This window comes from Loxodonta africana, chromosome 2 (assembly GCF_030014295.1).
Source record: "Loxodonta africana isolate mLoxAfr1 chromosome 2, mLoxAfr1.hap2, whole genome shotgun sequence".
In the NCBI taxonomy this organism is placed as follows: domain Eukaryota; kingdom Metazoa; phylum Chordata; class Mammalia; order Proboscidea; family Elephantidae; genus Loxodonta; species Loxodonta africana.
Genome location: NC_087343.1, coordinates 211,755,234 through 211,779,767, shown reverse-complemented (window position 1 = coordinate 211,779,767; position 24,534 = coordinate 211,755,234). Strand labels below are relative to the sequence as shown.

Genomic DNA, 24,534 nt, shown 5'->3' with positions numbered 1-24,534 from the left:
CCCGTTATATTTGTGAAGAAACCGAGGCCCACGTAAGAGCAGCAGATGCAGTGACAGGGGTGTCCAAGCTCCTGAAAGTGAGTCCTTCGCTGAAACCCTTCTGTGTCCCCAACTGTACACTGGAAGTGCACACACCTCGGAGGGTGGGAGGGTGGTGGTAAATGAGGCCCAGAGAGCCAAGGTCATATGGAAGGGCAGCATGCAGCTGAAGCAAGCAGGAGTGGAGGCCCTTCACAGTTGTAGGGAGCCCTAGTGCCCAGAGGGTGTTCCAGTATATCGCCAGAAACCTCATATGCAAATATTTCTACCCACATCCTACCAAGTCACTCTGGGGTCACTGGCCTTGGAATGGAATGCCCTGCGTTCAAATCTCAGCCCTGCCATTCAGCAGCTTGAGCCACGGCTCAGGAACTTTGCACAAGCTGTGACCTCGGTTTAGAAACTGCGGATGAGAATGGCAAGCTCAAAGCTTGCAATGGGCCTTACCTAGCCCAGAGCCAGCAAACAATCAAACAAACAAACAAAAAACCCAAGCCCAAGCCCATTGCCTGCGAACTGAATTCCGACCCATAGTGGCTGTATAGGACAGAGTAGAACTGCCCCATAGGGTTTTCAAGGCTGTAATCTTTTTTTTTTTTTAATCTTTAGGGAAACTGCCACATCTTTCTCCTGCGGAGCAGGTGGTGGATTCAAACTGCCAATCTTTCGGTTAGCTTAATCACTGCGCCACTAGGGCTCCTTTTACATAAGCCAGTAATGCTAGATTGCAGCACTCGGTTATGGTGATAATGGGGACCCGCTTTTAACCACTACACTAAATGACAGGCGTTGCCACCAGGCGTTCAACTCAGAGCCTTTTCTCTACGCCACCAGAACGCTGTGCCTGAGGACCCACGCTTTAAGACTCAGGACAGGCCTACCGCCGTCTACGCCACGGCCCCGCCCCTGTTCGGGTCGGCCCCGCCCCGGCCCTCCGTGGCGGCTCCCAGTACCTCCGAGCAAGCTGGCGGAACTAAGAGTGTCTGGCGCTGCGCTCAACGTCATCCGCCCGGACTCTGAATCCCAGAGCACCGGGCGCCCACAAGCACGCTGTTCTTCAGTGGGCTTCCGGGCGCGGGCTGCTACACTGCCGCCTTCCGGCCGAAATTCCCGGTGCAGGTGCCGCCGCCGGTGGGCCCATCTTAGCCGCCGCCATGGGGATCCTGGAGAAGATCTCGGAGATCGAGAAGGAAATCGCTCGGACGCAGAAGAACAAGGGTGAGGGCCGGCCGGTGTGGCCTCCCTTTCTGCCCACCTCAGTTTTCCTGTCTGCAGAATGGGGGAGCAACCTCACTGGGGCGGGCCTGGGAGCCTCAAAGAAGTGCCAGTCAGGGGCTGAGGCCTCCCAGCGCCCCCGAGGCAGGGCCTGGCGGGTGCGGGTCTCACGACCCGGTCTGACTGCAAACGCCTCTGGGAGGTCTGCTCAATGCCAGACCGGTGACCGACCAGAGAAATCCAGCTCACAGAGCAAGCCCTTAACCCAGAGAGAGGCAGGGCCGGGGTTCGAACCTGGGTCTCCTAGTGGTTGGGTCTGGGGACTTTGTGCTGGGAAGTCCTGAAAGAGACTTCTAGGAACAGCCGCACCCAGCAGCTGCGAGCCTCGAGGTGGAATGGAGGGAATCAGGACGCTGGGGTCTGACAGGCCTGGGGTTGACCCAGACTGCGAAGCCCTGGACACTCAACCTCTTTGAGATTCAGTTTCCTCATCTGAAAATGGGGATAATAACCTCTTGCCCACCTTAGCTCACAGCACTGTTAAGTAGGGTTTGCAAAATGCTGGGCTCATGGTGAAAACTCAGTATTTAAAGTAAACACCCCAACAGAGATAGCACATAATGAAGCCCCAAAACTGGCTTCAGATTATAAGGGCTGGAGAACTCAGAGGAGAGGTGAAGCGAGAACACTGGTGAAACCCAAGAAGCCTTCCAGGAGGAAGCGGAACTTGAGCTGGCTGAGGGGAGGATATTCCAGGCGAGGGACACTGCTGAGGCAAAGGCATGGGAGTCAGGTGAGCATGGTGTGTTCATAGGTAAGTGAGAAGAGCCATGTAGATAGCAGGAGGGACAGTAGGTCCAATAGTGGGAGATGCGATGGGCCAAGGTGGGTGAGGCCTCATGCCTGACGAGTCCAGCTGTGTGGTGGTTCAGCATTAGAGGAGTAGGAAGCGAGGAGCACTAGGTGCTTGATCTCAATGTCCGTCCTCCCTTGGCTCCATTCAAGTCTGACAACTGAGGAGTTGGGAAACTGAATCTCAGCATTTTCTTCTTTCATTCTTCTGTAAATCTTTACTGCGCCCTTGCTATGTACTGCGGTTAAAGCAGTGAACACAACAGACATGTTCCTGCCCTCATGGAGCTGGCCTTCCAGTGGACAATTCGTAAACCAGTAACCAGATAAACAAGGTAATTCCACAGTGATAAATGCTGTGAAGATAAAAAAAACCAAACCCAATGCCGTAGAGTGGCTGTGAAGATAAACCAGGGTCATATAGCAGAGTGCGGAGGGGTGGGGAGGGGGGAGTGGTCCTACATAGATTAAATGATCAGGAAAGACCACTATGCCAAGGAGACATTTGAGCTGAGACCTAATGAGAAGGAGGAACCAGCTATGCAAAGATCTGGGGGAAGACTGTTTCTGGCAGAGGGAGAGCTAGTGCAAAGGCCACAAGGCAGGAGTGAGCTTGGCTGTTCAAGGATTAGAAGGTCTGTGGCTGCCACACAGTGATGGGAGATGAGAGGACATGAGTCGAGACTGAAAGGGCCAATCCCACAGAGCCTCACCAACCACGGGGAGGACTCTGCATTATGTTCTAAACAATGGGAGCCAGTGGAGCGTTTTAAGCAGGGGAGAGACAAGGTCTGGTCTGTTTTAAAAAGTTTCTCCCGTGTGCAGTGTGGAGTGTCATCTATAGGGAGGTAAGGGAAGTGGTAGGGAAGCCCCGAGGGGCAGAGATGCTGCAGCTTTGGCCTCAGTGGTGGCAGTGGTGAAGGAGGAGAGTGAGGTAGAGATGATTAAGACCTAGTCCTTCCCTTCAGAGATGCTCAGAATCTTATGAGCTGGACCACAGGGAGGCATCTGTGAACCTGACTGTTGCCCATTCTTGACTGTGGCATTCACATGCTAAAACATTTCCTGAACATTGCCCTGTGCCAGATACTGGGGATACAACTATAACTATAGCAGTCTCAGTTCCCGCCCTACTGGAGTCAGACACATAAAGAAACAAGATACTTTCAAGTAGTGATAAGTGCCATGAGACAAATAGGATCATGGTCCCAGAGGGGCAGGGGTGGTGATGGTTACTGTGTTGTTGTTGTTGTTGTTAGGTGCCATCGAGAGGGCTCCAACTCATGTCAACCTTATGTATAACAGAAGGAAATGTTGCCTGGTCCCATATTGTCTTCACAGTTGTTGATACGTTTGAGTCCACTCTAGGGGCCACTGTGTCAATCCATCTCATTGAGGGTTTCCCTCATTTTCACTGACCCTCTACCAAACATGATATCTTTTACTACAGATTGGTCTTTCCTGATGACGTGTCCAAAATAAGCAAGCCAAAGCCTCACCGTCACTTCTAGGGAGCTTTGTGTTTGTATTTCTTCTAAGTTCTTCATGTTGTTGTGAGGTGCTGTTGAGTTGGTATTGACTCATAGCAACCCCATATGACAGAGTAGAACTGTCCCATAGCGTTTTCTAGGCTATAATCTTTTTGTTGTTGTTGTTATTGTGCTTTAAGTGAAATTTTACAAATCTAGTCAGTCTCTCATACAAAAAGTTACACACTTATACACACCTTGCTATGTACACATAGCTGCTATCTCATAATGAGACCGCACATTCCTTCTCTCCACCCTGTATTCCCTGTGTCCATTCAACCAGCTCCTGTCCCCCTCTTCCTTCTGATCTCCCTCCAGACAGGAGTTGCCCTCATAGCCTCTACTTGACTCAAGAAGCTCACTCCTCACCAGTATCATTATCTATCTTATAGTCCAGTCTGATCCCTATCTGGAGAGTTGGCTTTGGGAATGGTTCCAATCTTGGGCTAACAAAGGGTCCGGGGACCATAACCTCCAGGGTCCCACTAGTCTCAGTTCTAGGCTATAATCTTTATAGAAACAGATCATCAGGTCTTTCTCCTACTAAGCCACTGGGTGGGTTCGCACCACCAACCTTTCAGTTAGCAACTGAGTGCTTAAGTGTTGTGCCACCAGGGCTCCTTTGTGGTTACTGTAGGTGATAATAATAATAATAGCCAGGCTTTACTGGGTGTTTGCTATGTGCTGGAACCCTGGTGGTGCAGTGGTTAAGAGCTATGGTGAGCTACACCTGCTAACCAAAAGATCGGCAGTTGGAATTCACCACCTGCTTCTTGGAAACCCTATGGAGCAGTTCTTTGTCCTATAGAGTCGCTATGAGTCGGAATCCACTCACAGCAACGGGTTTGGTTTTTGGTTTACTATGTGCCAAACATTGTTCTTAATCCTTACAAAAATCCAGTGAAGTGTATTTTGCCCTTAAACGCGCTGCCATCAAGTCAATTCCGACTCATAGCGACCCTACAGGGCAGAGTAGAACTGCTCCATAGAGTTTCCAAGGAGTGCTTGGTGGATTCGAACTGCTGACCTTTTGGTTAGCAGCCATAGCACTTAATCACTATGCCACCAGGGTTTCCATTTTGCCCTTAGCATTCATATATTGCAGATCAGGAAACTGAGGCACAGAAAGATTAAATAACTTTCCCAAAGTAAAACAGCCATTCATAGTAGGGTGGGGTTCACACACAGGCTGATTGCAGAGTATAGGCTCTCAACCTCTGCTTGCCCAGAACCTCAAATAAGCAGGAGCTAGGTTGAAATGGAGTGAGCAGCAAGTGCAAAGATTCTGAGGAAGGCATGAGGTCAGCATATTTCGAAAAACAAAGTGGCTGTGGCTGGAACGTAGTGGTAGAAAATGTGGTTGGAGAAGTTGCCAGGGGCCAGGTCACATAAGGCCCTGCTTCTCAATCTCGTCAGACCAGGACCCCTTTTATAGCAAAGGTTTTGTAACATCTCCTTTATTGTCCTCAAATGAAATTCCCAATTAATAGTATAATTTATGGGCATATATAGTTTTTCAAAAATCAACGTAGTGGTCTAATTGTAATACAAAGGAAGAGGAAAAGAAAAATAATTTATAATAAAAATAGTTTTAATTCACACTGGGGGAGATAACAAAGCTGTCAGATGCTTGCACCTCCAGGTGGAATCACTGTGAAGGTGGCAGCCCCAGCGCAGCCCAATGCAGGTACCCTGTGTTGGTGACTGGGATACTCTACAAGAGGCATCACTGTTGGCAGCATGGTTTTCCAAAATGGTGAGCAGTTCTAGGTCAAGTTTCAAACAAAACATAGCCTTCCCTTGACATACCCCTGGAAATTTCAGCATATATTAAAACTACAAAAAAATGCCCTGTGTTTATACGTAAAATAGAGTTAGATTCTAGGCTCCAGTGATCTGAAACCAGGCTTTCCCTCTGTGGGTGTCTTGTTGTTGTTAGCTGCCGTTGAGTTGGCTCCAACTCATGGTAACCCCGTGTACAACAGAACGAAACATTGCTGGATCCTGTGCTGTCCTCACAGTCATTGGTATGTGTCCATTGTTGGAGCTACCGTGTCAGTCCATCTCACTGAGGATTTCCCTGACCCTCTACTTTATCAACCCTGATGTCCTTTTCTAGTGATTGGTCTTTGCTGATGACATGTCCAAAGTAAGCCAGCTGAAGTCTTGCCATTCTGCTTCTAAGGAGTGTTCTGGTTGAATGTCTTCAGGGACATGAAGAGTCACGTAGAACTTGGGATGGTTCTTGACTGTGTAGGACTGACTCAGACCTCGTAGGGCTGCTGGCTTCCCTGCCCCTTCCTGCTAAATGCCAGCAGGGGACTTCATTGTCTGAGTGACATGGAAAACATTCCCTGGTGTCTGCAGAGTGCTGGGAGTGGTGCCACTGCTGCTGAGAACCACTGACATAGGGCCGGCAGTTCTCACAAGGAGCCTGGGTTTATTCTAAAAGAAGTGAGAAGTGGGGGTGCTTTAAACAGAGCGTGTCGCCTCCCCGACAGAGATTGCTGTCTGGTTCTAGTGCTTCCGGCCAGGACCTACTCATACACAGGCCTTATCTGACCCATGGGGCTTGGATACCCTGGACACTTACCTTCCGTGTCTTGCTTTTTGTCTTTTAGCCACTGAATATCACCTAGGCCTGCTGAAAGCAAAGCTTGCCAAGTATCGGGCTCAGCTTCTGGAACCATCCAAATCGGCCTCGTCCAAAGGAGAGGGCTTCGATGTGATGAAGTCAGGCGATGCCCGCGTGGCACTGATTGGATTTCCCTCTGTGGGTAAGGTCAGTGATGGTCATTGCTGTCTGTGTGGGCCCTGGGAGGAAGGCAGGAGGCCATTTCCTTTCACACAGACAACTGTCTACACCTCCCCTCACTGCCTTCCAGGGTTTACTTCAGGGACAGAGAAGACTCAGTCACCCCTGCCGCCCCCGCAGTTTTGACCTCCCTGCTTACCCTCATGCACAAGCGTGTGCGTACTGAGCGTACCCCATGTGCAGGCACTGGGCCAGTACCGGAGACACAGCAGGGGATATGCAGACCAAGCCCCTGCCCGCACAGAATTCACTTCTTTGGGGAGAAAGGGCAGTAAACAAAGGAAGTAAAACACATGGTCTGTCAAGTGGTAAAGTGTGCTATGGAGAGACAGTGGTGAACATGGGGCTTCATTAATCTTTGTAACCAAGTCCCAAGAAGCTTCTCTGCTTAGGTTGTGAGCAGAGGCCTGAAGGAAGTGAGGGAGCTGGCAGATTCCTGGGCGCAGAACGTGACAGACAGAGGGAAGAGTGAGTGAAAAGATCCTGAGACAGGCGCTCACTTAGTGTGTTCAAGGGATTGGGGTGGCTGCACCTGAGTGAGTGGCAGGAGGCAGTAGGGAAGGCGTCAGAGAAGATAGAGGCCTCAAGGGCCACTGGAAGGACGTGGGCCCTCTCTCTGAGTGAAGAGGGAGCCGCTGCAGGTTTTATTCTAGAAGGTTTCTTCTACAAGCTTCTGAGTTTAGCATAAGATCCTTACTGGTTTAATTTTTATACAAGGTATTATGAACCATCGTTTGTACCTCAAATTTTTAATGTGATAGGCTTTATGGGCATTGATTGGAAACTACAGCTTGTATATAAGTTGGACATTTGTAACCCAGAGACTGCCTGTGCACGTTTACAATGTGTCAGAGCTGGGCCGTGTGCTGGGGCAAGTAGATATTGGATTCTTACCTGAGGGCACTGAAGTGCTTGCTTATCTTCAGGAACGTTCTCCTCCAGTGGGGTTTGGTCATCAGTACCCAGCTGCGTGCCTTTCCTCCATGTCCTCTCTTGGGTGGATCAGGAAATAGTATCATTTTAGTAACCAGCAGAGCCAGGTAGAGTTAGGATGGAAAAGTCACCATAAATGAAAGTTATAAATACGTTGGGAGCTAGCTGTTATAGACTTAGTGCCTTAGTAACCTGAACAGGTGGGTATTATACGCACTTGACTGAAAGTCCAGTTTCCCGCATCCTAATCCTGTGCATCCGAAGAGAAGAAGAAAAGTCTCTGGACATCAGCATAGGTGTGGCCAAGCCCCTGGCCTCCATCAGACTTTGACTCGAAGATGAGTTATTCCAGTGTGGCACACTGCAGTGCAATGGGTTTCTCTTTATATATGGCCTGTTTGCTTTGGGTTTGTAGTTCTGCCAAGATGATTTGCTAGGCCAGTCTTGCAAAGGGATTGGTTAGTCTGCTATGCAAATAGGGTGTGTAAAACCCTTGTGGGGTTTTTTTTGTTTGTATGCACATTAGGTGACTGTGGCCTGCCAAGGGGATTGGTCAGTTCATGGTCTTGGTGGGGAGGTTTATAAAAGGGCCAATCCCACAGAGGTTGAGGGGGACCTCACTGCCATTAAGAAGAGTATGGAGTGGAGCACGTCCTTTGGACCCAGGGCCCGTGCGCTGAGAACCTCCTAGACACAGGAGAGAGAGCTATAGCACTGAAGATGGCTGGAGATAATGGGAGGTCGGTGCAGCAGTGCGAGCGGCACGAACCAGGAGACCGGTGCAAGACAGCTGCAGTGGGCTTGCTGACCCATGGAGCAAGAGGGCTGAGCACCTTTGGGCAGGAGGCTTGCTGGCAGAGTGGGCTGCCTCCAAGCACTTGTCAACAGAGCCAAAAGAGCTGTAACACTTGCCCAAGCAGGGTAGAGGCCCAAGAGAAGGCCCAGCGATGGACACGGCCGAGAGAGAAGGCCTGGCAATGGGCAAGGCCAAGAGAGAAGGCCCAGTGGTGGATATGACCAAGAGAAGGCCTGCCTGTAGGCATAGCCAAGAAGAAGCTGAAAACAAGCTGTCCTGCTTGAAGAACTGAATTCTGTCTCCTGAGTTGTATCCTGTTACTTCCAAGTTGATTCTGATCCCGAGTTGTAGCCTGTTAAAAACCAGAAAACCAAACTCATTGCCATTGAGTCAATTCCGACTCATAGTGACCCTATAGGACAGAGTAGAGCTGCCCCATAGAGTTTCCAACGAGCATCTGGTAGATTTAAACTGCTGACCTCTTGGTTAGGAGCCACAGCATTTAGCCACTATGCCACCAGGGTTTCCTGTAGCCTTTTACTTCCCTAATAAACCACATAATTGTGAATATGGTCTGTGAGTTCTGTGTGGCCATTGCAATGAATTATCGAACCCAGCAGAGAAGTAGAGAGTGCTGTGGGGGGTCGGCTGGTGTCAGAAAAGGTGAAAAAGTTGGAGACTGGAGTTATGTCTGACCTCTACCTCATAGGAACTAGCTTTGGACTGATCTTGGTTTTCCTCCCCGCTCGTGAATTTAGACAGCTTCTGAAGCTACTAGGTTACACACAGTGCTCACCACATTGGTTCTTTCGGTTTCCTCACTTAGTGAAGCTGCCAGAAGCCATCCAAGGACTGGGAGGAGCCAGATAGGGACAGGCACATAGAGAGCAGTGAGCAGGGACAACCAGAGAGGTCAGGGAAGAGGAAAACAAAATAGCGAGCACAGGTGGTTTCAGGTGGCCTGTGGAGAGCTGCCGTGTTAGTGACATCTGAAGGCACTGAGAAAGGGTTGTGCTTCTGCTCAGGAGGCAGAAACAGGCAACATAAGAGTGGATGCCGGAGGGATGGTCCTGGGCCATGACAGCGTTGCTTCCTGGAAAGAAAGTAGAGACTTTGAGTGTATAGACTGGGGGCCGGGGAGAGCATCCAACATCACCCCATCTTCCTCCCCTTGGAGACCTGGCCCAGTGTTGCTGTCCCGGGCCTGAACAGCTCTCCTTCTCGTGGCTGCAGGGCTTGGTCCATCCTTTACCATCAGGAAGTTCCCCTGGAACTGAACCCAGCTCTGCCTGTTGAGAGGGCAGCTGTGTGTTTTTATTCCCTTGGAATGTGGGGGAAAGGCTGGCAAGCTGATCCCTACCTCAGTGGAGGCTGTCATGAATGGAGGGGTCACAGAGCCCCCTGCAGTTATTATTCCACACCATTTATAGTCCATCCACTTGGCCCTTTACAGCTCTGCCTTAAATGTGAGGGACATAAAGCTTCAGGCCTGTTCTTTTAGTGACGGGGTACTCATGCCCCTGAGATCACTTAAGCTAGACACTTGGAATGGGGGAAGGGCCTTCTGCAGCCCCTCAGAAGGAGCTGACAGCCCACTGCAATAGGCCTCCACTCCAGCCATGCCTCTGCCCCAAGGGTAGAATACTTCCCATTCTTGACACTCTGTGTCTCTGGTCCTTTCTCATTTGCCCAATATTGTGTAATAAACGTTTCTAAACATACAGAAGAGTTGAAAGAACAAGTACAGTCTGCCTTCCATCTGGATTCGTTATTGACATTTTGCCATAATTGCTCTTTTCTGTACATATATGTGTGTGTTTGGTGATCTATTTGAGAGGAAGTTGCAGACATCAAGACCCTTCATCCATAAGTTTTTTTTTTCCAATTCAGCTTTTTGTAGGTGTACAGCTTATTGACAGCACTTAAAATAATCAACTGTGCGGCCTTACCCTTAATCGCTGCAATTTTTCTGTCACTAAACCGAAACTCAGTGCTCCATAATCAATAAACCACCCGATCTCCCCGCATGTGAGGATGGTGCAGCAGCAGGCAGGGTTTCGTTCTGTCGTCCATAGGGTTGCTGTGAGCTGGAACCGACTCCATGGCACCTAACAACAACCATTCCCCCTGCCCTCCTGCCCCTGGTGAGCACTAATAAACTCTGGTCTCTGTACATTTGCCTTTTCTTGTCTTTTTATATAAGTATGGTCATACAATATTTGTCCCTTTGTGGTTGATTTATTTTGCTCAGTATAATGTCTCCAAGCCCCATCCACATTGTACCGTGTATCAAGGCTTGATTTCCCCTACTGGCTGAGCGGTAGTCCATTGCGTGTGCGTACCATGCTTTGTTTATCCGTTCACCTGCTGATGGGCATTTAGGTTGTTTCCACCTTTTGGCTATTGTGAATAGTGCCGCAGTGAACATCTGTGTACAGGCCTGAGTCTCTGTTTCAAGTCTTCAGGGTATATACCTAGGAGTGGAATTGCTGGGTCATGTAGGAGTTCTATTTTTAGTTTTTAGCTGAACCGCCACTCTGCTTTCTACAATGGCTGTACGATTCTGCATTCTCACCAGCAATGGATAAGGGTTTCAATTTCCCCACATCCTCACCAACATTAGTTATTTTCTGTTTTTTTTTTAATCTTAGCCATCCTAATGGGAGTGAAATAGTATCTCGTGTGGTTTAGATTTACACCTCTCTGATGGCTAATGGTGTTGAGCGTCTTTTCATGTGTTTGGTGTCCATTTGAGTGTCCTCTTTGGTAAAATGTCTATTCAAGTCCTTTGCCTATTTAATGGGTGGGTTGTCTTTTTGTTGTTAAATTGTTTAAGTTTTAAATATGTTTTGGTTAGTAGATTCTTGTCAGATACATGGTTTTCAAAGATATTCTCCCATTCAGTAGCTTGTCTTTTTACTTTTTTCGAAAAGGTTTTGATGAACAAAAGTTTTTAATTTTTATGAGGTCCAATTTATGTATTTTGTCTTTTGTTATATGTGCTTTTATTATATTAGATAATCCATTGTTAAAAGCTAGGCCTGATAGTGTTGCCCCTACATTTTCTTGTAAGAATTTTATGGTTTTAATTTTCGCAATTAGGTCCTTAATTCATTTTGAAATTGTTTTTGTGTATGGTGTGAGGCATGTGGAAATCCATTTTTCCCAACACATTTAAGAGCTTTTTCTTTCCCCATCGAAGGGACTTGGCACCCTTGTCAAAAAGCAGTTGACCATAGATGTGTGGGTTTATTTCTGGACTGTCAATTTTATTCCATTGGCACCCCTAAATATTTAAGCTTTTATCTCCAGAGAATAGGGACATTTTCTTTTTAACCACAAACTGTTATATCACAGCAAACAAATGAACAGTAATCCTTTAATATCAACGAATGCCCAGACCATCTTCTGATTTCGTCAGTAACCTGAAAATGACTTTTGCAGCTGGTCTGTCCACCCTTGGCTCCATTTTGGGACCACATGTGGCTCTGTGGATTTTGTCCCTTAAGTCTGCTTTGATTTCAAACAGTTCCTTTTGTCATAGCCAGGCTTGCTGGTAGACCAGGCCACTGTCCTGAAGGAAGTCTGTGCCCTGAGTTGTCTGGTGCCTCCTGTGATGGCCTTGAGCTTGCTCCTTGGTCTGTTGTGATTTCTGTGAGCTGCGAGTTAGGTGTTTATATTGGTCAGGCTGCAGCATAAGAGAGGGTGGGCGCCTCAGTTTTCGTCACGTGAGGAAACAGCTAGTAGCTGGTTGGTACCTCCAGGACCACTAGATTAAGGAGACGGCAGCCTGTATCCTCCACTGTAAAGTTACATTTCCCCCCACAACTGAAAAGTAACCTGTGGGGTGTTAACTGCGGTAACGTACCAAATCCAGCCCTGTCAGCCTCCAGTTAGCCATATTGACACTCTGGATCATCCTTGCTTGTGTCCATTTTATTCGCGGTTATAAAATGGTGTCTGTCTAGTTCCCATCTTCTTTCCTTATTTATTAGCAGATATCCTGTAAAATAATGCTTCTCATACTGGGGGCCTGCCTGGTTCCCTAAACAACAGTCCCGCCTGGGAGGTGGGACAAAGGCTGTGTCTGCCCTTCAACTACCGTATGGTGCCCTCCATCTCACCAGGTGATGGGAACTGTCACAGTTTCTGACTCTTGAGCGTCATTACTCACTAGTTTGAGCCTTTTCTTTTGATTTTGCCTGCCAGCCTGCTAAGGACTTCTTTTCCCAGGTGAGAAACCCAGCTGGGAGAAGCCAAGCCACTCTAGGTGCTGAGGGCTGCACCTCAGAGTCTGGGCCCTGTGGGGAATATGGGCTCTCTGACCATGGGGGTCTAGGACCCTCACCCTCACAGGCCAGGCCAGTATCCCTGAGGCTGACCTTCAGGACAGGGACCCAGTGTCTCTCTATGCCCTTCGGCCCCAGTGACTCTTCATTGTTCCCAGGTTTCCAGGTGGTCCCCAGAGCTGAGAGTGTTCACGTGGAAGACTTGGTGGGCTTCCTCATCTGCCCCATTCTGGGTTCTAAGACTCTGTGGGCATGTGGCCAAGCGTTCCCCCAGCCTTCCCACCCCCAGCCATGGAGGTGGTGTCCCGGCAGTGCTGGCCCAGTCCGAGCTCAGCAGCTCAGGCTTCTTGTTCCAGGCCTGCTGACTAGAATAGGGGCCTAACTGGGAATCAGCTCGCTTCTTCTTGCCAGCCCTGCCCACTGCTGGTGGCTGGGCTCTCAGTGTGTTCCAGGCCTACGTGGCAGAGGCAGCAGTGCCCGTTTGACACTGAGGACACTGAGGCTCAGCGGATGTGGTTCCTTGCGTAGGTCCCCCCCGACCTCCCAGCCGAGCCATGGTTCCAGTCCCCAAGTGAACTGCACTGTAAATTTTCATACCCTAGCCCCCTGCCAGCTCCCCTACCCCTCATCCCCCACCTGTTTTCCTTCCACTGTCTCTCTCTGTTCCAGACTTGACGGTCTAACCTCCTCACACATCTCACCTCCCTGGGTGAGCAGCAAGTCTGGGCTCCAGTTTTTAGAGTGCTGCTGGGGTGCCACCTGCTGTGAGCTCTCTGGGCCCGGGTGGGTCTGGAGGGATGTGTGGAGTGAGAGAAAGGCCCTTGGTATATGTAAGAAACCTGTTTAGAAACTAGGTCTCTGTCCACAAGAAGGGCCTTGAGGCCACTGATGATCCTCCAGTGCAGGGCCCTCTGGGCAGCACCAGAGGTGACATTCCAAGCACAAGCAGTTGTCCTTTTCACACCCACTCAGTTTACAGGCTAAGAGTGAGGACAGCATCTCCCTGCTGCCTCACCCCCAGCACCCGACCCTCAAGGATTCTCCAAGGAGGCTGGAACGAGACACCTAAAAGGAATGACCTCTTTTTCTTTCCTAGTCCACCTTCTTGAGTTTAATGACCTCCACAGCCAGCGAAGCTGCATCCTATGAATTCACCACCCTGACGTGTATCCCTGGAGTCATTGAAGTGAGTGGAGGTTTGCTGGGTACCAGGAGGAGAGGGAGGGTGCTTGTGTTTAAGCTCCGTGCATGGCTGTCACATACGAGTGTGCATGTGTATGAGGAGTGGGCGTCCCCACAGAGAAGAGGCTCTGAACTCAGAGTCTTTGCCCAGAAGCCAGAATCGCATAGCCCCTGAGCTGGGGGCCATTGCGGGCATCAGGGGTTCAGACAGGCTCTTCCCAGGGTGGCAGTGGTGGGGTCTCAGCTGGCGCCATCCTCATCTTCCCCTTCACTCTGTGTCCTAGTACAAAGGAGCCAACATCCAGTTGCTGGACCTGCCTGGAATCATCGAAGGAGCGGCACAAGGTGGGAAAGGGAACAGGTGGAGAGCGGGCAGAATGGCAGGCTAGGGGGCAGGGCCAGAGCTCAGCACCCAGCCTCCTACCACCACGGGCTTGGGACGTGCTGGACACACTGGCCTCACTGTTGTTGCAGCTGGGCGTGGCTGTCGAGGGCTTATGGGTAGAGGGTGAGAGGCCCCCGCCATAGGCCCCTCAGTCTCTACTTCTTAAGGGGCTTATATAGTTCAGGGGCTGGGGGGCAGGTTGTCACCCATCTTAATTCTAGAAAGTAAGGCCCAAGAAGTGAAATGACCCACCCAAGGTCACACAGCTCATAGGACAGGCTTGACTTCCTGCCTCCACTGCATTCACTCCATCTTGCTCCATTGGGTCCCAGCATGGAGTGGATACTTGTTAGCTGACCTCTTCAGACTATGCTCCTAGTTCTGTCGTCCTGCCTGTTTTGTTTTTTAATTTTGAGGTGGGAACCCCCTGTGACCTCTTATGGCAGGTGACGGCAGTGGGTGCGGGACTATGAAACAGGCTCTGGCAGTTTCATAGGGCTGGTTAACAGCTTGTGGTGGGTGTGCACTTGCCAAGGGCCAGGACTTGATGCTGACCATTGTCTCAGGAACCCTCACAAAGGCCCTGTGACCTGGGCTGTATATTCTCAGGGGCAGATAGGTAAGGGCTTGCCCTACACCCTCTTGAGCGGTGAAATGGGTGAGCTGGGGCTCCAGCCCAGCCTCTCTGGTGCTAAGCTCCCCGCTGGTGTCCAGTGCCCCCTCTGCACCCTCCCAGCCCCCAATGGCTCAGCAAAGCAAGGCCTGCCTATTTGAGTGGGGTGGTGTGGGGTGAGGTGGGGCAGGGTGGGGTGGGGTGGGGGTGGGAATGGTGACAGATCCCAGGAATCTGTTGTCCCAGCCAGTGCGTCACACCGAATCTCAGGGACCTGGAGATGGTTGGGCTACCATGGGGGAAGGGCACTGTGCTTAGAGTTGACATAGTTGCCCAGGGAGGTCACCTGGCCCAACTTCCTTGTTCTCAGAAGAGGGAGGCAGATGCTGGTTTAAAACCACAGCACCTGGATCCTGGCGCTGCTCCCTTGGTCCCTGACTCTCTGTGTGACCTTGGCAAGATGCTGACTTCTCTGGTTGCCTAATCATAATGGGGTCTGGCCTTTGTGACAGCTCCCCAAGCACCTCCTGTGTTTCCTCATTTGATCCATTCTACAGCCTTGAGTGGGGTCCTGTCAACCATTTTGCAGAAAGAACAAATGCAATTTCAAATCCTGAACCAACCCATACTAGCTTTATGATCAAGCCTCAGTTTTCTTTATCTGTAAAACAGGCATAATAATACTTACCTTACAGGAAAGTTTTGAGGACTAAGTGAGGAAATATTTATGATGCATTTAGCACAGGGCGTGCCACACAGCACTCAAAAATGCCAGTTGTTATTATCCTGCTTAGGGTAGTGGTGTTGTATTTCCTTCTAAAGTAAGTCTGCATAAACAAGACAGGAAGTGGATTAAAGAAGAATGCCAAGAAAGTCACAGCCCTGGGTGGCATTTGACAGATGTCACAGGTGTCTGGGGCATGATGGGCAAAGGACAGGTGTCTGGGGCACGATGGGCTGGCTGGGGGTCTCCAGGTCCCACCTGAGGTCATGGAGGAGTGCCCTGGGCTGTGAGCAGGGTGGGTGGGAGGCATCCCCGAGCCTCACCACGGTGTGATCGCATCCCTTCTGCCTGGGTAGGGAAAGGCCGTGGCCGGCAGGTGATTGCTGTGGCACGCACTGCTGATGTCGTCATCATGATGCTGGACGCCACCAAGGGAGAGGTGCAGAGGTCAGCAGGGGCGAGGAGGTGCAGGGGGCAGGCTGGTGTGCTGCTGCTGGCTTTCACACCGGGAGGCAGTGGCAGGATTGTCCGCGGTCTGAACTTAATGTGACCCTGCTTGCGCAGTCTCTCCACGAAGCATTTCCCCCAGGACAGAAGGGCCTTTGGGGGTGGGGCTGTGGGGGTGCTGGACCAGCTCAAGCCCAAGCCAGGAGCTCTTTGGCAGACTGTGGCCGGGGATGAAGTGGAGGAGGCGGTTGGTGTCCATCTGGGTCAGCAGGGAGACCCTGGGGGAGCCCAGGGCAGCAGGAGCCGGCCCCTGAGGGCGATGGTGAAGGGCTGTCACGGGGCTCTGCCTAGGTCACTGCTGGAGAAGGAACTGGAATCGGTGGGCATCCGCCTCAACAAGCACAAGCCCAATATCTACTTCAAGGTGAGGCCCTGCGACCTGCAGGCCGGAGGTGCCGGGGTGGCGGGATGGCTCCAGCCAGGGGCCAAGGCACCTGGACCTCTGTTGCCCTCATCAGCGGCTCCTCTTTCCTTTCTCCTCCTGCAGCCCAAGAAGGGCGGTGGCATCTCCTTCAACTCGACAGTCACCCTGACCCAGTGCTCAGAGAAGCTGGTGCAGCTCATCTTGCATGAATACAGTATCCTTCCCCAAGAGGGAGGCGAGGCCCCCCGGGACGGGAGGCTCATGGCCCCGGCAACAGCAGACCACCCGGGAAACCCTAGCCTGCCCCAGGAGCACCCTGCTCTGGCTCCCTTTGCCCAGAGCTCAGCCGTTCGTTCCAGGATGGCTTCCTGACTCCTCCCAAACACTGAGACCTGTGGTGTCCATTGAGAGGATGTGCTGCCCTCAAGGCCAACTCAGCCCTGGTGACATCTGGAAAACAGACGAGAGGGCTCTGGGAAACTCGCCCCGAGGAGCGGGGTTCTTGGCCCAGAGAAGCTAAGGCTGTATGAACACCTCAGGACTGGGACGAGGACCAGGGCTGTGTGGACACCTCAGGGACAGTCTGGGACAAGGACCAGGGCTGTGTAGACAGCACAGGGACCATCCGGGACGAGGACCAGGGCTGTGTGGGCATCTCAGGGACAGTCTGGGACGAGGACCAGGGCTGTGTGGACACCTCAGGGACAGTCTGGGATGAGGACCAGGGCTGTGTGGACACCTCAGAGACAGTCTGGGATGAGGACCAGGGCTGTGTGGGCATCTCAGGGACAGTCTGGGACGAGGACCAGGGCTGTGTGGACACGTCAGGGACAGTCTGGGATGAGGACCAGGGCTGTGTGGACACGTCAGGGACAGTCTGGGACGAGGACCAGGGCTGTGTGGGCATCTCAGGGACAGTCTGGGACGAGGACCAGGGCTGTGTGGACACGTCAGGGACAGTCTGGGACGAGGACCAGGGCTGTGTGGGCATCTCAGGGACAGTCTGGGACGAGGACCAGGGCTGTGTGGACACGTCAGGGACAGTCTGGGACAAGGACCAGGGCTGTGTAGACAGCACAGGGACCATCCGGGATGAGGACCAGGGCTGTGTGGGCATCTCAGGGACAGTCTGGGACGAGGACCAGGGCTGTGTGGACACCTCAGGGACAGTCTGGGACAAGGACCAGGGCTGTGTAGACAGCACAGGGACCATCCGGGACGAGGACCAGGGCTGTGTGGACACCTCAGGGACAGTCTGGGACGAGGACCAGGGCTGTGTGGACACCTCAGGGACAGCCTGGAATGAGGACCAGGGCTGTGTGGACACCTCAGGGACAGTCTGGGACGAGGACCAGGGCTGTGTGGACACCTCAGGGACAGTCTGGGACAAGGACCAGGGCTGTGTAGACAGCACAGGGACCGTCCGGGACGAGGACCAGGGCTGTGTGGACACCTCAGGAACAGTCTGGGATTCCACACAGGTGCTTTGAAGCGTCTACCAAGTTTTTTTGTTCTGCCTAGTAGCAAAGATTTCAACTATTTGTTGACCGAGACTTTTATATATTATAGTTACTTTCAAAGGAAAGAAAAGTAGAGGTTCTCCCAAGCCTTAAAATCCCATAAAGCCTCTCCAGCACATATGCAGTGGTCCCTTCCAGCCAGCCCATGGTCTGGGCTCTGCCAGCCAAGGGGCGTGTGGTGTCGCTGGCATGCAGGCTGCCCTTAATCCCAGCCCTCAGAGATCTTCAATGCTGAAGTGCTCTTCCGGGAAGACTGCTCCCCTGACGAGTTCATTGATGTCATTGTAGGCAACCGTGTGTACATGCCCTGCTTGTATGTAAGTGCTGCTTGCACCCAGGACCTGTGGGGGTGGGAGCCTAGGTCCCCAGGAGTCCCTCCTCTTGCCCCCGCTGCCTTCTGTGCTTCAGTGCTGGGCAGGTATTGCAGACATGTACAGCTTGAAGCCAGGGTTCTAGCCTAGCCTGCCTCTCTGGGGAGCTGGTGCCCCCAAGTCCCTTAGCCTTCCCCCCAAGCCTTGAGCCAGGCAGGGAGACATCGACCTTTCTGGTCAGAGCCGTAGGAGGGCTGGCAGGTCAGTGACCACTGAGGGACCTTTCTGACTGCTTTGTTCCTTCCTTCCCCAAACCTCACCTCCACCTTTAAAACCAGGTGTACAACAAAATTGACCAGATCTCAATGGAAGAAGTGGACCGCCTGGCCCGGAAGCCCAACAGTGTAGTCATCAGGTGAGGCATGGTACCCTGCACACCAGTACCCCTGGCCGCCCCAAGGGGTGCCTGTGTTCTGATCAGTATGGCCATGAGGATGTGGTTCTCTCCAGCTCCACTTAGTGCTATACTGGCAAAGCCAGCCTGAGTTGTCCAGGTGGGCTGGGTGGTGTCCGGCACCTTGGGTTGAGAAAACAGGTGGATTTCATCTACAAGGCTAGAGGTGCAGTATTTAACCACAGTCCCCAGGAAGGCCAGGACATGAGTACTCTCCTGGCATCTGCCCGACCACAGCTCAGAGGGAAGAGAGAGTGTGCTCGCGGGCTGCGGGCCCCACCAGGCTCCACTCCTTGTCCTTCTTGGCAAGCGGTGTGTTTACTGTGGGTTCACTGTACCCACCAAGGTCTCCTCTTTTGGGGTGTTCTTGTTCCTGTGCTTCATTTGGCTTGCTTCCAGCCCACAGGTGCTGTGTAGCTTCTCTGTGAGCTCTGCCAACAGTGGCAAGACACTTGGGGGACAGGCAGGGGTGACAGGTGCCAGTGGGGGGTCCTGGACCTGAGTGGGAGAACTGTCTCCTGGCAGCCCCAGCTGTGCACGGAGCATTTGTCCTGTGGGCAGTTCTGCATCCCAGGCCTGACGGGCTCCTCAGGGCCACCTCAGCGCCTGGCCTGCTGTGTCCCAGGTCTGCCAGGCTCCCTCAGGGCCACCTGAGGACTGGCATCCTTGGGGCACGGGCAGTGCTTGTACTGGGCTGGGCACCCCACCCCCTTACCGTGCTCTACCCACCACCACCCTCTAGAAGAGAGATATTTGCTTGGGGTCACAGCTGTAATGGCCAAGCCCAGTCCATGGGGTCTGGCTACCTCCAAAGCTGGGCTCCCCCTCTGCATGGTGCTGGCATCACTGCTGGACTGCCTGGGCCCCCAGTAGGGGGATGAGCTGTGGACAGCAGCATTTCCTGGCATCCGCCCACAGTGCCTACCACAGCCCCGCCAGTCTTCCATGGCAGGTACCAGCAGGAAAGTCCAACCTCTGGACGCCCTCTGCCAATGACAGAGCAACCCCCCTCCAGGAAAGATAGGTAGCTCTGGAGGTGTGGTGATGACCTGGGGCCAAGAGGCACTGGCAGCCGAGGCATCACGCTGCTGTCACAGTAATGGGCTTGTTTTCCCTACGGTGCCAGCTGGGCCACACTGCCTTGGGCCCTGTGCCCCAGCCAGGTGGCAGTTGGTCCTCCAGCCCCGGGAAAGTAGAACCCCGGCCTCTGGCCCATGGGTCCTCCTCTTGCAGCTGTGGTATGAAGCTGAACCTGGACTACTTGCTGGAGATGCTTTGGGAGTACTTGGCCTTGACCTGCATCTACACCAAGAAGAGAGGACGTGAGTCAGGAGGCTCAAGGCCATGCTCTGCACGTAGCACCCGAGGACCCTGGCCCAGCCCGCTTGGTGCCGTGCTGGAACCTGAGCGCTGCTCCCACCCCAGGCTGGGAGATACTTCTGTCCAAGTCTTTGTGGGCTGCTGGTCTTCAGGTTACCCGGGGTGGGGATGCAGAGCGCAGTTGATAGAAACTTGCCCTGAGTTCCCTACGGGTACAGTATTAACTTCCTTGTGGCTCCCTCCCACCAGGAAGTCCCACATCAGAAGCTTTAGGCAGCTGAGGCCACAAGAACTTAGCTTCTTGGCTCAGCATTCACCTTCCTACAGCTCTGAGTGCTCACAGGCCTCTATGCACATGCCCACATACCAGGGGGCCACATATCTGAAGGGTCCATGTACTTGGGGTGCTACATACCAGGGGGTCCATGTACCCGGGGGCCCGGTGGCAAGTGCGAGCAGTCTGCATCAGCCCTGACCTTGTCACAGGTGGGAGGGTGGACTCCCCAACTAGAGCAGCGGCTGTGGCAGTCCAGGTGCACCGCTGCGTGGCTGTCTCAGCACCGTCATGGTTGCCGGACCGCCAACAGCATGAGTCCTGGGTTTGGCTCATTCAGTTTTCCATGTTGAGGTCGATGTTGTGCAGAAGCTGACACAGGGGTCTATATGGAGGGTGTCCTGAATAGCGGGTTTGCGGGGCGAGGTTTAGGTTGAGGCCTAGGAGACCTATGGGGACCAGAGGAGCCTCTGCACCTGCATGGCTTTTTACAAAGCTGTCCAGGAGCAGTAGCCACACAGTTGACTCTCCTCTCATCTTTCCAACTATACAGAGAGACCAGACTTCACAGATGCCATCATCCTCCGGAAAGGGGCTTCCGTGGAGCACGTGGTGAGTGAGGGTGCTCCATCTGGGCCTCTTGGGGCTCTGTCTGCCTGCACCTGTCTGTCTGGGGCCTCAACAGGGGTAGGGCCCTCCCTCCAAGCCTCTTGGGGCTCTGTCTGCTGTGGCTCTCCAGCTAAGGCTCAGGCTCATCTTCGCTGGCCCTTGGATGAAGCCTATTATGGTGGCAAAGTGGCTGAGGGCCAGCCTGGACAGGCCTGACTGCATATCTGAGCCCCAGCTTCCTCTCCTGTAAATGAAGATAATGCTGCTGACTTCAGTGGGTAGTTAGGAGGACTGCATTTGAATGAGACAGAGTATGGAAAGTTCTCAGCCAGAGCACAGTGTCAAGGACAGCAGGTGCTGGAGCCAGGTGTGCGAAGAGGCTGATGGGTGCAGAGGATGCTTTATCCCAAAGAAGCCTGTTCCTTCAGTGGTCACCTTGCCACAGGTGCCTCCCTCCCATGGCACCAACTGTCCTGGGTACCCTGGAGTACAAGTAAAAGGCCTGCCCCTGCCTCGGTACTTTATTATAGCATGGGTGCTGGCAACAGAGACCCAAAGCAGACAATCCAGGTAGACATTGGAGCCAGGCAGACCTGGGGTCAGACCCGAGCTCCTCCACTCAAACTGCTTCATGCCCCTCATCCGGGGGGGCTTATCTCACAGGGCCGTGGTGACGCACCGAGCCTACAGCCTGGCGGGGTGCTGGTAACCTCCCTACGAAAGGGTTGTGAATGTAAGCCCTGGCTGGCAGAGAGGGTACTGCAGGGCTCAGCAAAAATGAGAGTTTCTGAGGACTCCAAGGAAAGGGGTGTCTTGCAGTCCCCAGAGAAGTATGCTCTCTCTGTGTTGAAAAATACAGCCTTCTTGGATGAACTTCCATTCGCCCCCTATTGCTGGAAATGTGAATACCGAGAAATAATTCTGTCCACAAGAGCAGTAGAGCATTTCAGTGGTAAATGGCTCCTACTGATAACGCTTGGCCTCAGTGTCAGACACTAGGGCGTGGTGGGGACTGTGGCAAACTGGAGAGCACGCACGCGTGCACGCACGCGCACACGTCTGCCTCCGAGAAGCACCAGCTCAGTGCTCCAAAGCTGACAGGGTTTCCAGAAAAGCTGGGAATCCCTGTGACTCTGACCTGCTCTTTAAACATTGGCAGTGCGTTTAGTTTTTTTTTTTTTTTTTAATGTTAGGCAAACTGAATAGAACCTCAAACCCAGTTGCAGGCTAGAGCCAACCTCTGGGCCATCAGTTTTTATTCTGTGATGTAGGAGAGATGAGTGCCGGACTTGGATTTGTGGGTATCGGTACTAGTTCCTGGCAGCAGGACCCTGTTGTCAGGCCAGGCATCCTTGGTCACCCAGAGGAGATTGGTCAGGTTGGCTTCCCATGTGTGCTCAGAACGTTTTCTTGCGCCCTGTGCCTTCCTCTTTCCCCGTGGAGGCTGGGTTGAGGTGTTGCTTTCTGGCTCAAAGGGCGTGTTCTGCCCAGGGTCTGTAAGATATGTGGGCATGTGTAGGAAAGCCAGACCAAGTTGTCCACCCCACCCCTAACTGTGCCTGACCATCATGTTGACAACCAGGGATCCACATTCTCAGCGGAAGAGTTGGCTGCCCCTCCAAGGTCTCCTCTGGGTTCCTGAGACTTCCGGTATTCCTGGACCTTCATCCCTACCCAGGAGTGCTAAAGGGTGCCTGCTGCCCTGGGGACAGTGTGGGGAGATGGGTGATGAGGTGCAGGAGGCACCAGGTCACAACTGCAGCCAAGAGGGCTGAGAGAGTGAGCAAGCAGAGGTAGGATGTCCTGAAAAGCCACCCTTGAACATTCAAGAACATCTTGAGAGTATGGGGGGAGGGCAGGCGGGGGCCATTTGTAACCAGGACCCTGACTGCCCTCTCTTGGGCTGTAGAACATTTCTAAGTTGGCATTATAGCTCCTAGAAAGACCTGGAAATGCGGTCTTTGGAACCACCGCAGCCATGGGTAGGGCTGTGTTTGAGTCCAGCAAGTGGTACCCGTTGATCTGGGGCCTGGCCACCTCTCACTCAGCAAGTGCTTTTTGAGCCCCTGCCTTGTGAAGCAGTACTTGCTGGCGTGTTGCCCAGGGCTTCAGGCCTACAGCGAGGTCATCTGGGGGCTGGGCAGATCTGCACCTCCTGTCTAACTCTTTCATCCACCAGTGCCATCGGATCCACCGGTCGCTGGCCAGCCAGTTCAAATACGCCCTGGTGTGGGTGAGTCTTGGGATGGGGCGGGGGGGGATTATACCTGACAGAGGTCCCTGGGTTATGCAGGGAGTGAGGTGTGGGGTGTTGTACCTGACACATGCCCTGGTGTGTCTGTCCCCTTCCACAGCATGTGTATGCTCACCTCCCCCACCTCGGCATAGGCTGGGCACCCCCTCCTGCTTTGAGATTCAGAGGTAGTCGGACCACTAAAATGGCCAGCTGCCTGGGACCTGTGGGGTTTGCCAGTTCTGGGCCCTCCCCCGTACACATCCCTGCCCTCCTCCAGTGATACTTCCCCCGCAGTGGAGTCTGTCCATCTCACAATGGCATGGCACCTCTGCTTGGAGCTCCTCCCCTCATGGGCTCCCTCTGCCCCCACCCCAGGGCACCAGCACCAAGTACAGCCCACAGCGGGTGGGACTGACCCACACCATGGAGCATGAGGACGTCATTCAGATCGTCAAGAAGTAGGGGCGCTGGCGCCCCTCCATCTCCCTAAGGAGTCAAACCACAGGGACACGCCAGAGCCCAAACAGGAAATACAGATACACACACCCCAGAACAGGTCCCTTGAGTCTCTGCTGTTTCCAGAAGTTTCTTCACTAGGCAGCCGGTGATGTTGGGGCAGAGAGAAGACAGTGGAGGCCTTGGATCTGGCTGGAGCTTTCCCTGAGACTGACTCTCAGATGTGGTTCTGAGTTGGAGCCCTGGGCCTGCTCCTTTGGGCACTGAGCGAGCAAGCTGCCCATCTGCCCCCCAGTCAGGGCCTAATTCGGATGCTCAGGGCAGGGAGCTGGGTATCCTGGGTCCCTGGCTGTGGGCTACTGTCAAGGCATCTTGTTCCTCAGTTCTGCCAGATTCTCTGACATTAGGGTGTGGGGGTTCCCTAGGACCAGAACCCCCATGTCCCTCACCTCCACAGGGCTGTACTGTGGTGGAAATCAGGGTAGGTCAGTGGCTTTGAAGGTCCAGTTTACTCCCTCCCAGACTGAGAGGTGTCTGAAGTGCCTCCCCTCTAAGCTCCCCCTGGGCAACCCACACACAGCACAAAGTCCCTGGACCTAACCCTGCTCACTGGGGCTGGGCTGTCAAGTTTGGGTTCTGTGTTTGCTTCTAAGCCCCCAATCTCTCAGCTTCTTCCTGAAATAAAGAACGATTCATGTTCCGACTGAGAGAAAAAGCTTGTACTTTTGCAGATTTGGTGACCTTTGCTGCCGGGCTGGGGCAGGAGGCGCAGCAGTGAGCCAGGGGATCACAGTGGGTCTGGTCTGGGCCCATGGGGGAGCAGACCCAAGCCTGGGGTGACAGGAGAATGTGAGGGATATTACCCTGGGGGATTGGTTTCAAAAGGCCAAAGACCAGACTCGGACACAGAGCAGGCTCCACCTGGGAAGGCCAGCACCTCCATGAGGCCCTGCAGGCCCAGCAGCAGAGGTGGGCAGAAGACCCTTGTAACCAGGAAAGCCCTGCTGCAAGAGTGAGGTGGCTAGATGCATTTGCTGCCTGTCCCAGGCATGGGGGCCTGGCGTGGTGCTGGCACAGCCTGGCGCCTAATGAGCCCTGCTGCAGGCTAGGG

At 53.0% G+C, this 24,534-nt stretch overlaps 1 protein-coding gene across 8 annotated transcripts; it reads left to right on the top strand.

Annotated features, from left to right (window-relative positions):
- The first annotated feature begins 1,063 nt into the window (after positions 1 to 1,063).
- DRG2 (developmentally regulated GTP binding protein 2) lies at positions 1,064 to 24,125 on the top strand. Of its 8 annotated transcripts, none has more exons than XM_064279401.1 (15): positions 1,099 to 1,257; positions 1,899 to 2,047; positions 2,361 to 2,441; positions 6,257 to 6,417; positions 13,565 to 13,654; positions 13,935 to 13,995; positions 15,729 to 15,819; positions 16,171 to 16,243; positions 16,367 to 16,457; positions 17,983 to 18,080; positions 18,413 to 18,489; positions 19,762 to 19,850; positions 20,676 to 20,734; positions 22,911 to 22,964; positions 23,343 to 24,124. In XM_064279401.1, the coding sequence occupies exons 4-15, from the start codon at positions 6,364 to 6,366 to the stop codon at positions 23,427 to 23,429; spliced, it is 924 nt and encodes a 307-aa protein (XP_064135471.1). In that variant the 5' UTR covers positions 1,099 to 1,257; positions 1,899 to 2,047; positions 2,361 to 2,441; positions 6,257 to 6,363; the 3' UTR covers positions 23,430 to 24,124. The 8 variants fall into 8 exon arrangements, with proteins under 8 accessions (XP_064135469.1, XP_023395503.2, XP_023395504.2 ...); XM_064279400.1 differs by having other exon boundaries at positions 2,358 to 2,441; XM_064279402.1 differs by lacking the exon at positions 2,361 to 2,441 and having other exon boundaries at positions 1,098 to 1,257.
- The last annotated feature ends 409 nt before the right edge of the window (positions 24,126 to 24,534 follow it).

Excerpts from the sequence above, each read along its gene's own strand:
- DRG2 (XM_064279403.1), top strand. The coding sequence starts at position 1,194 with ATGGGGATCCTGGAGAAGATCTCGGAGATCGAGAAGGAAATCGCTCGG. Across the intron at positions 13,996-15,728 it reads CATCGAAGGAGCGGCACAAG|GGAAAGGCCGTGGCCGGCAG; the intron begins GTGGGAAAGGGA and ends CTGCCTGGGTAG. Across the intron at positions 16,244-16,366 it reads AGCCCAATATCTACTTCAAG|CCCAAGAAGGGCGGTGGCAT; the intron begins GTGAGGCCCTGC and ends CTCCTCCTGCAG.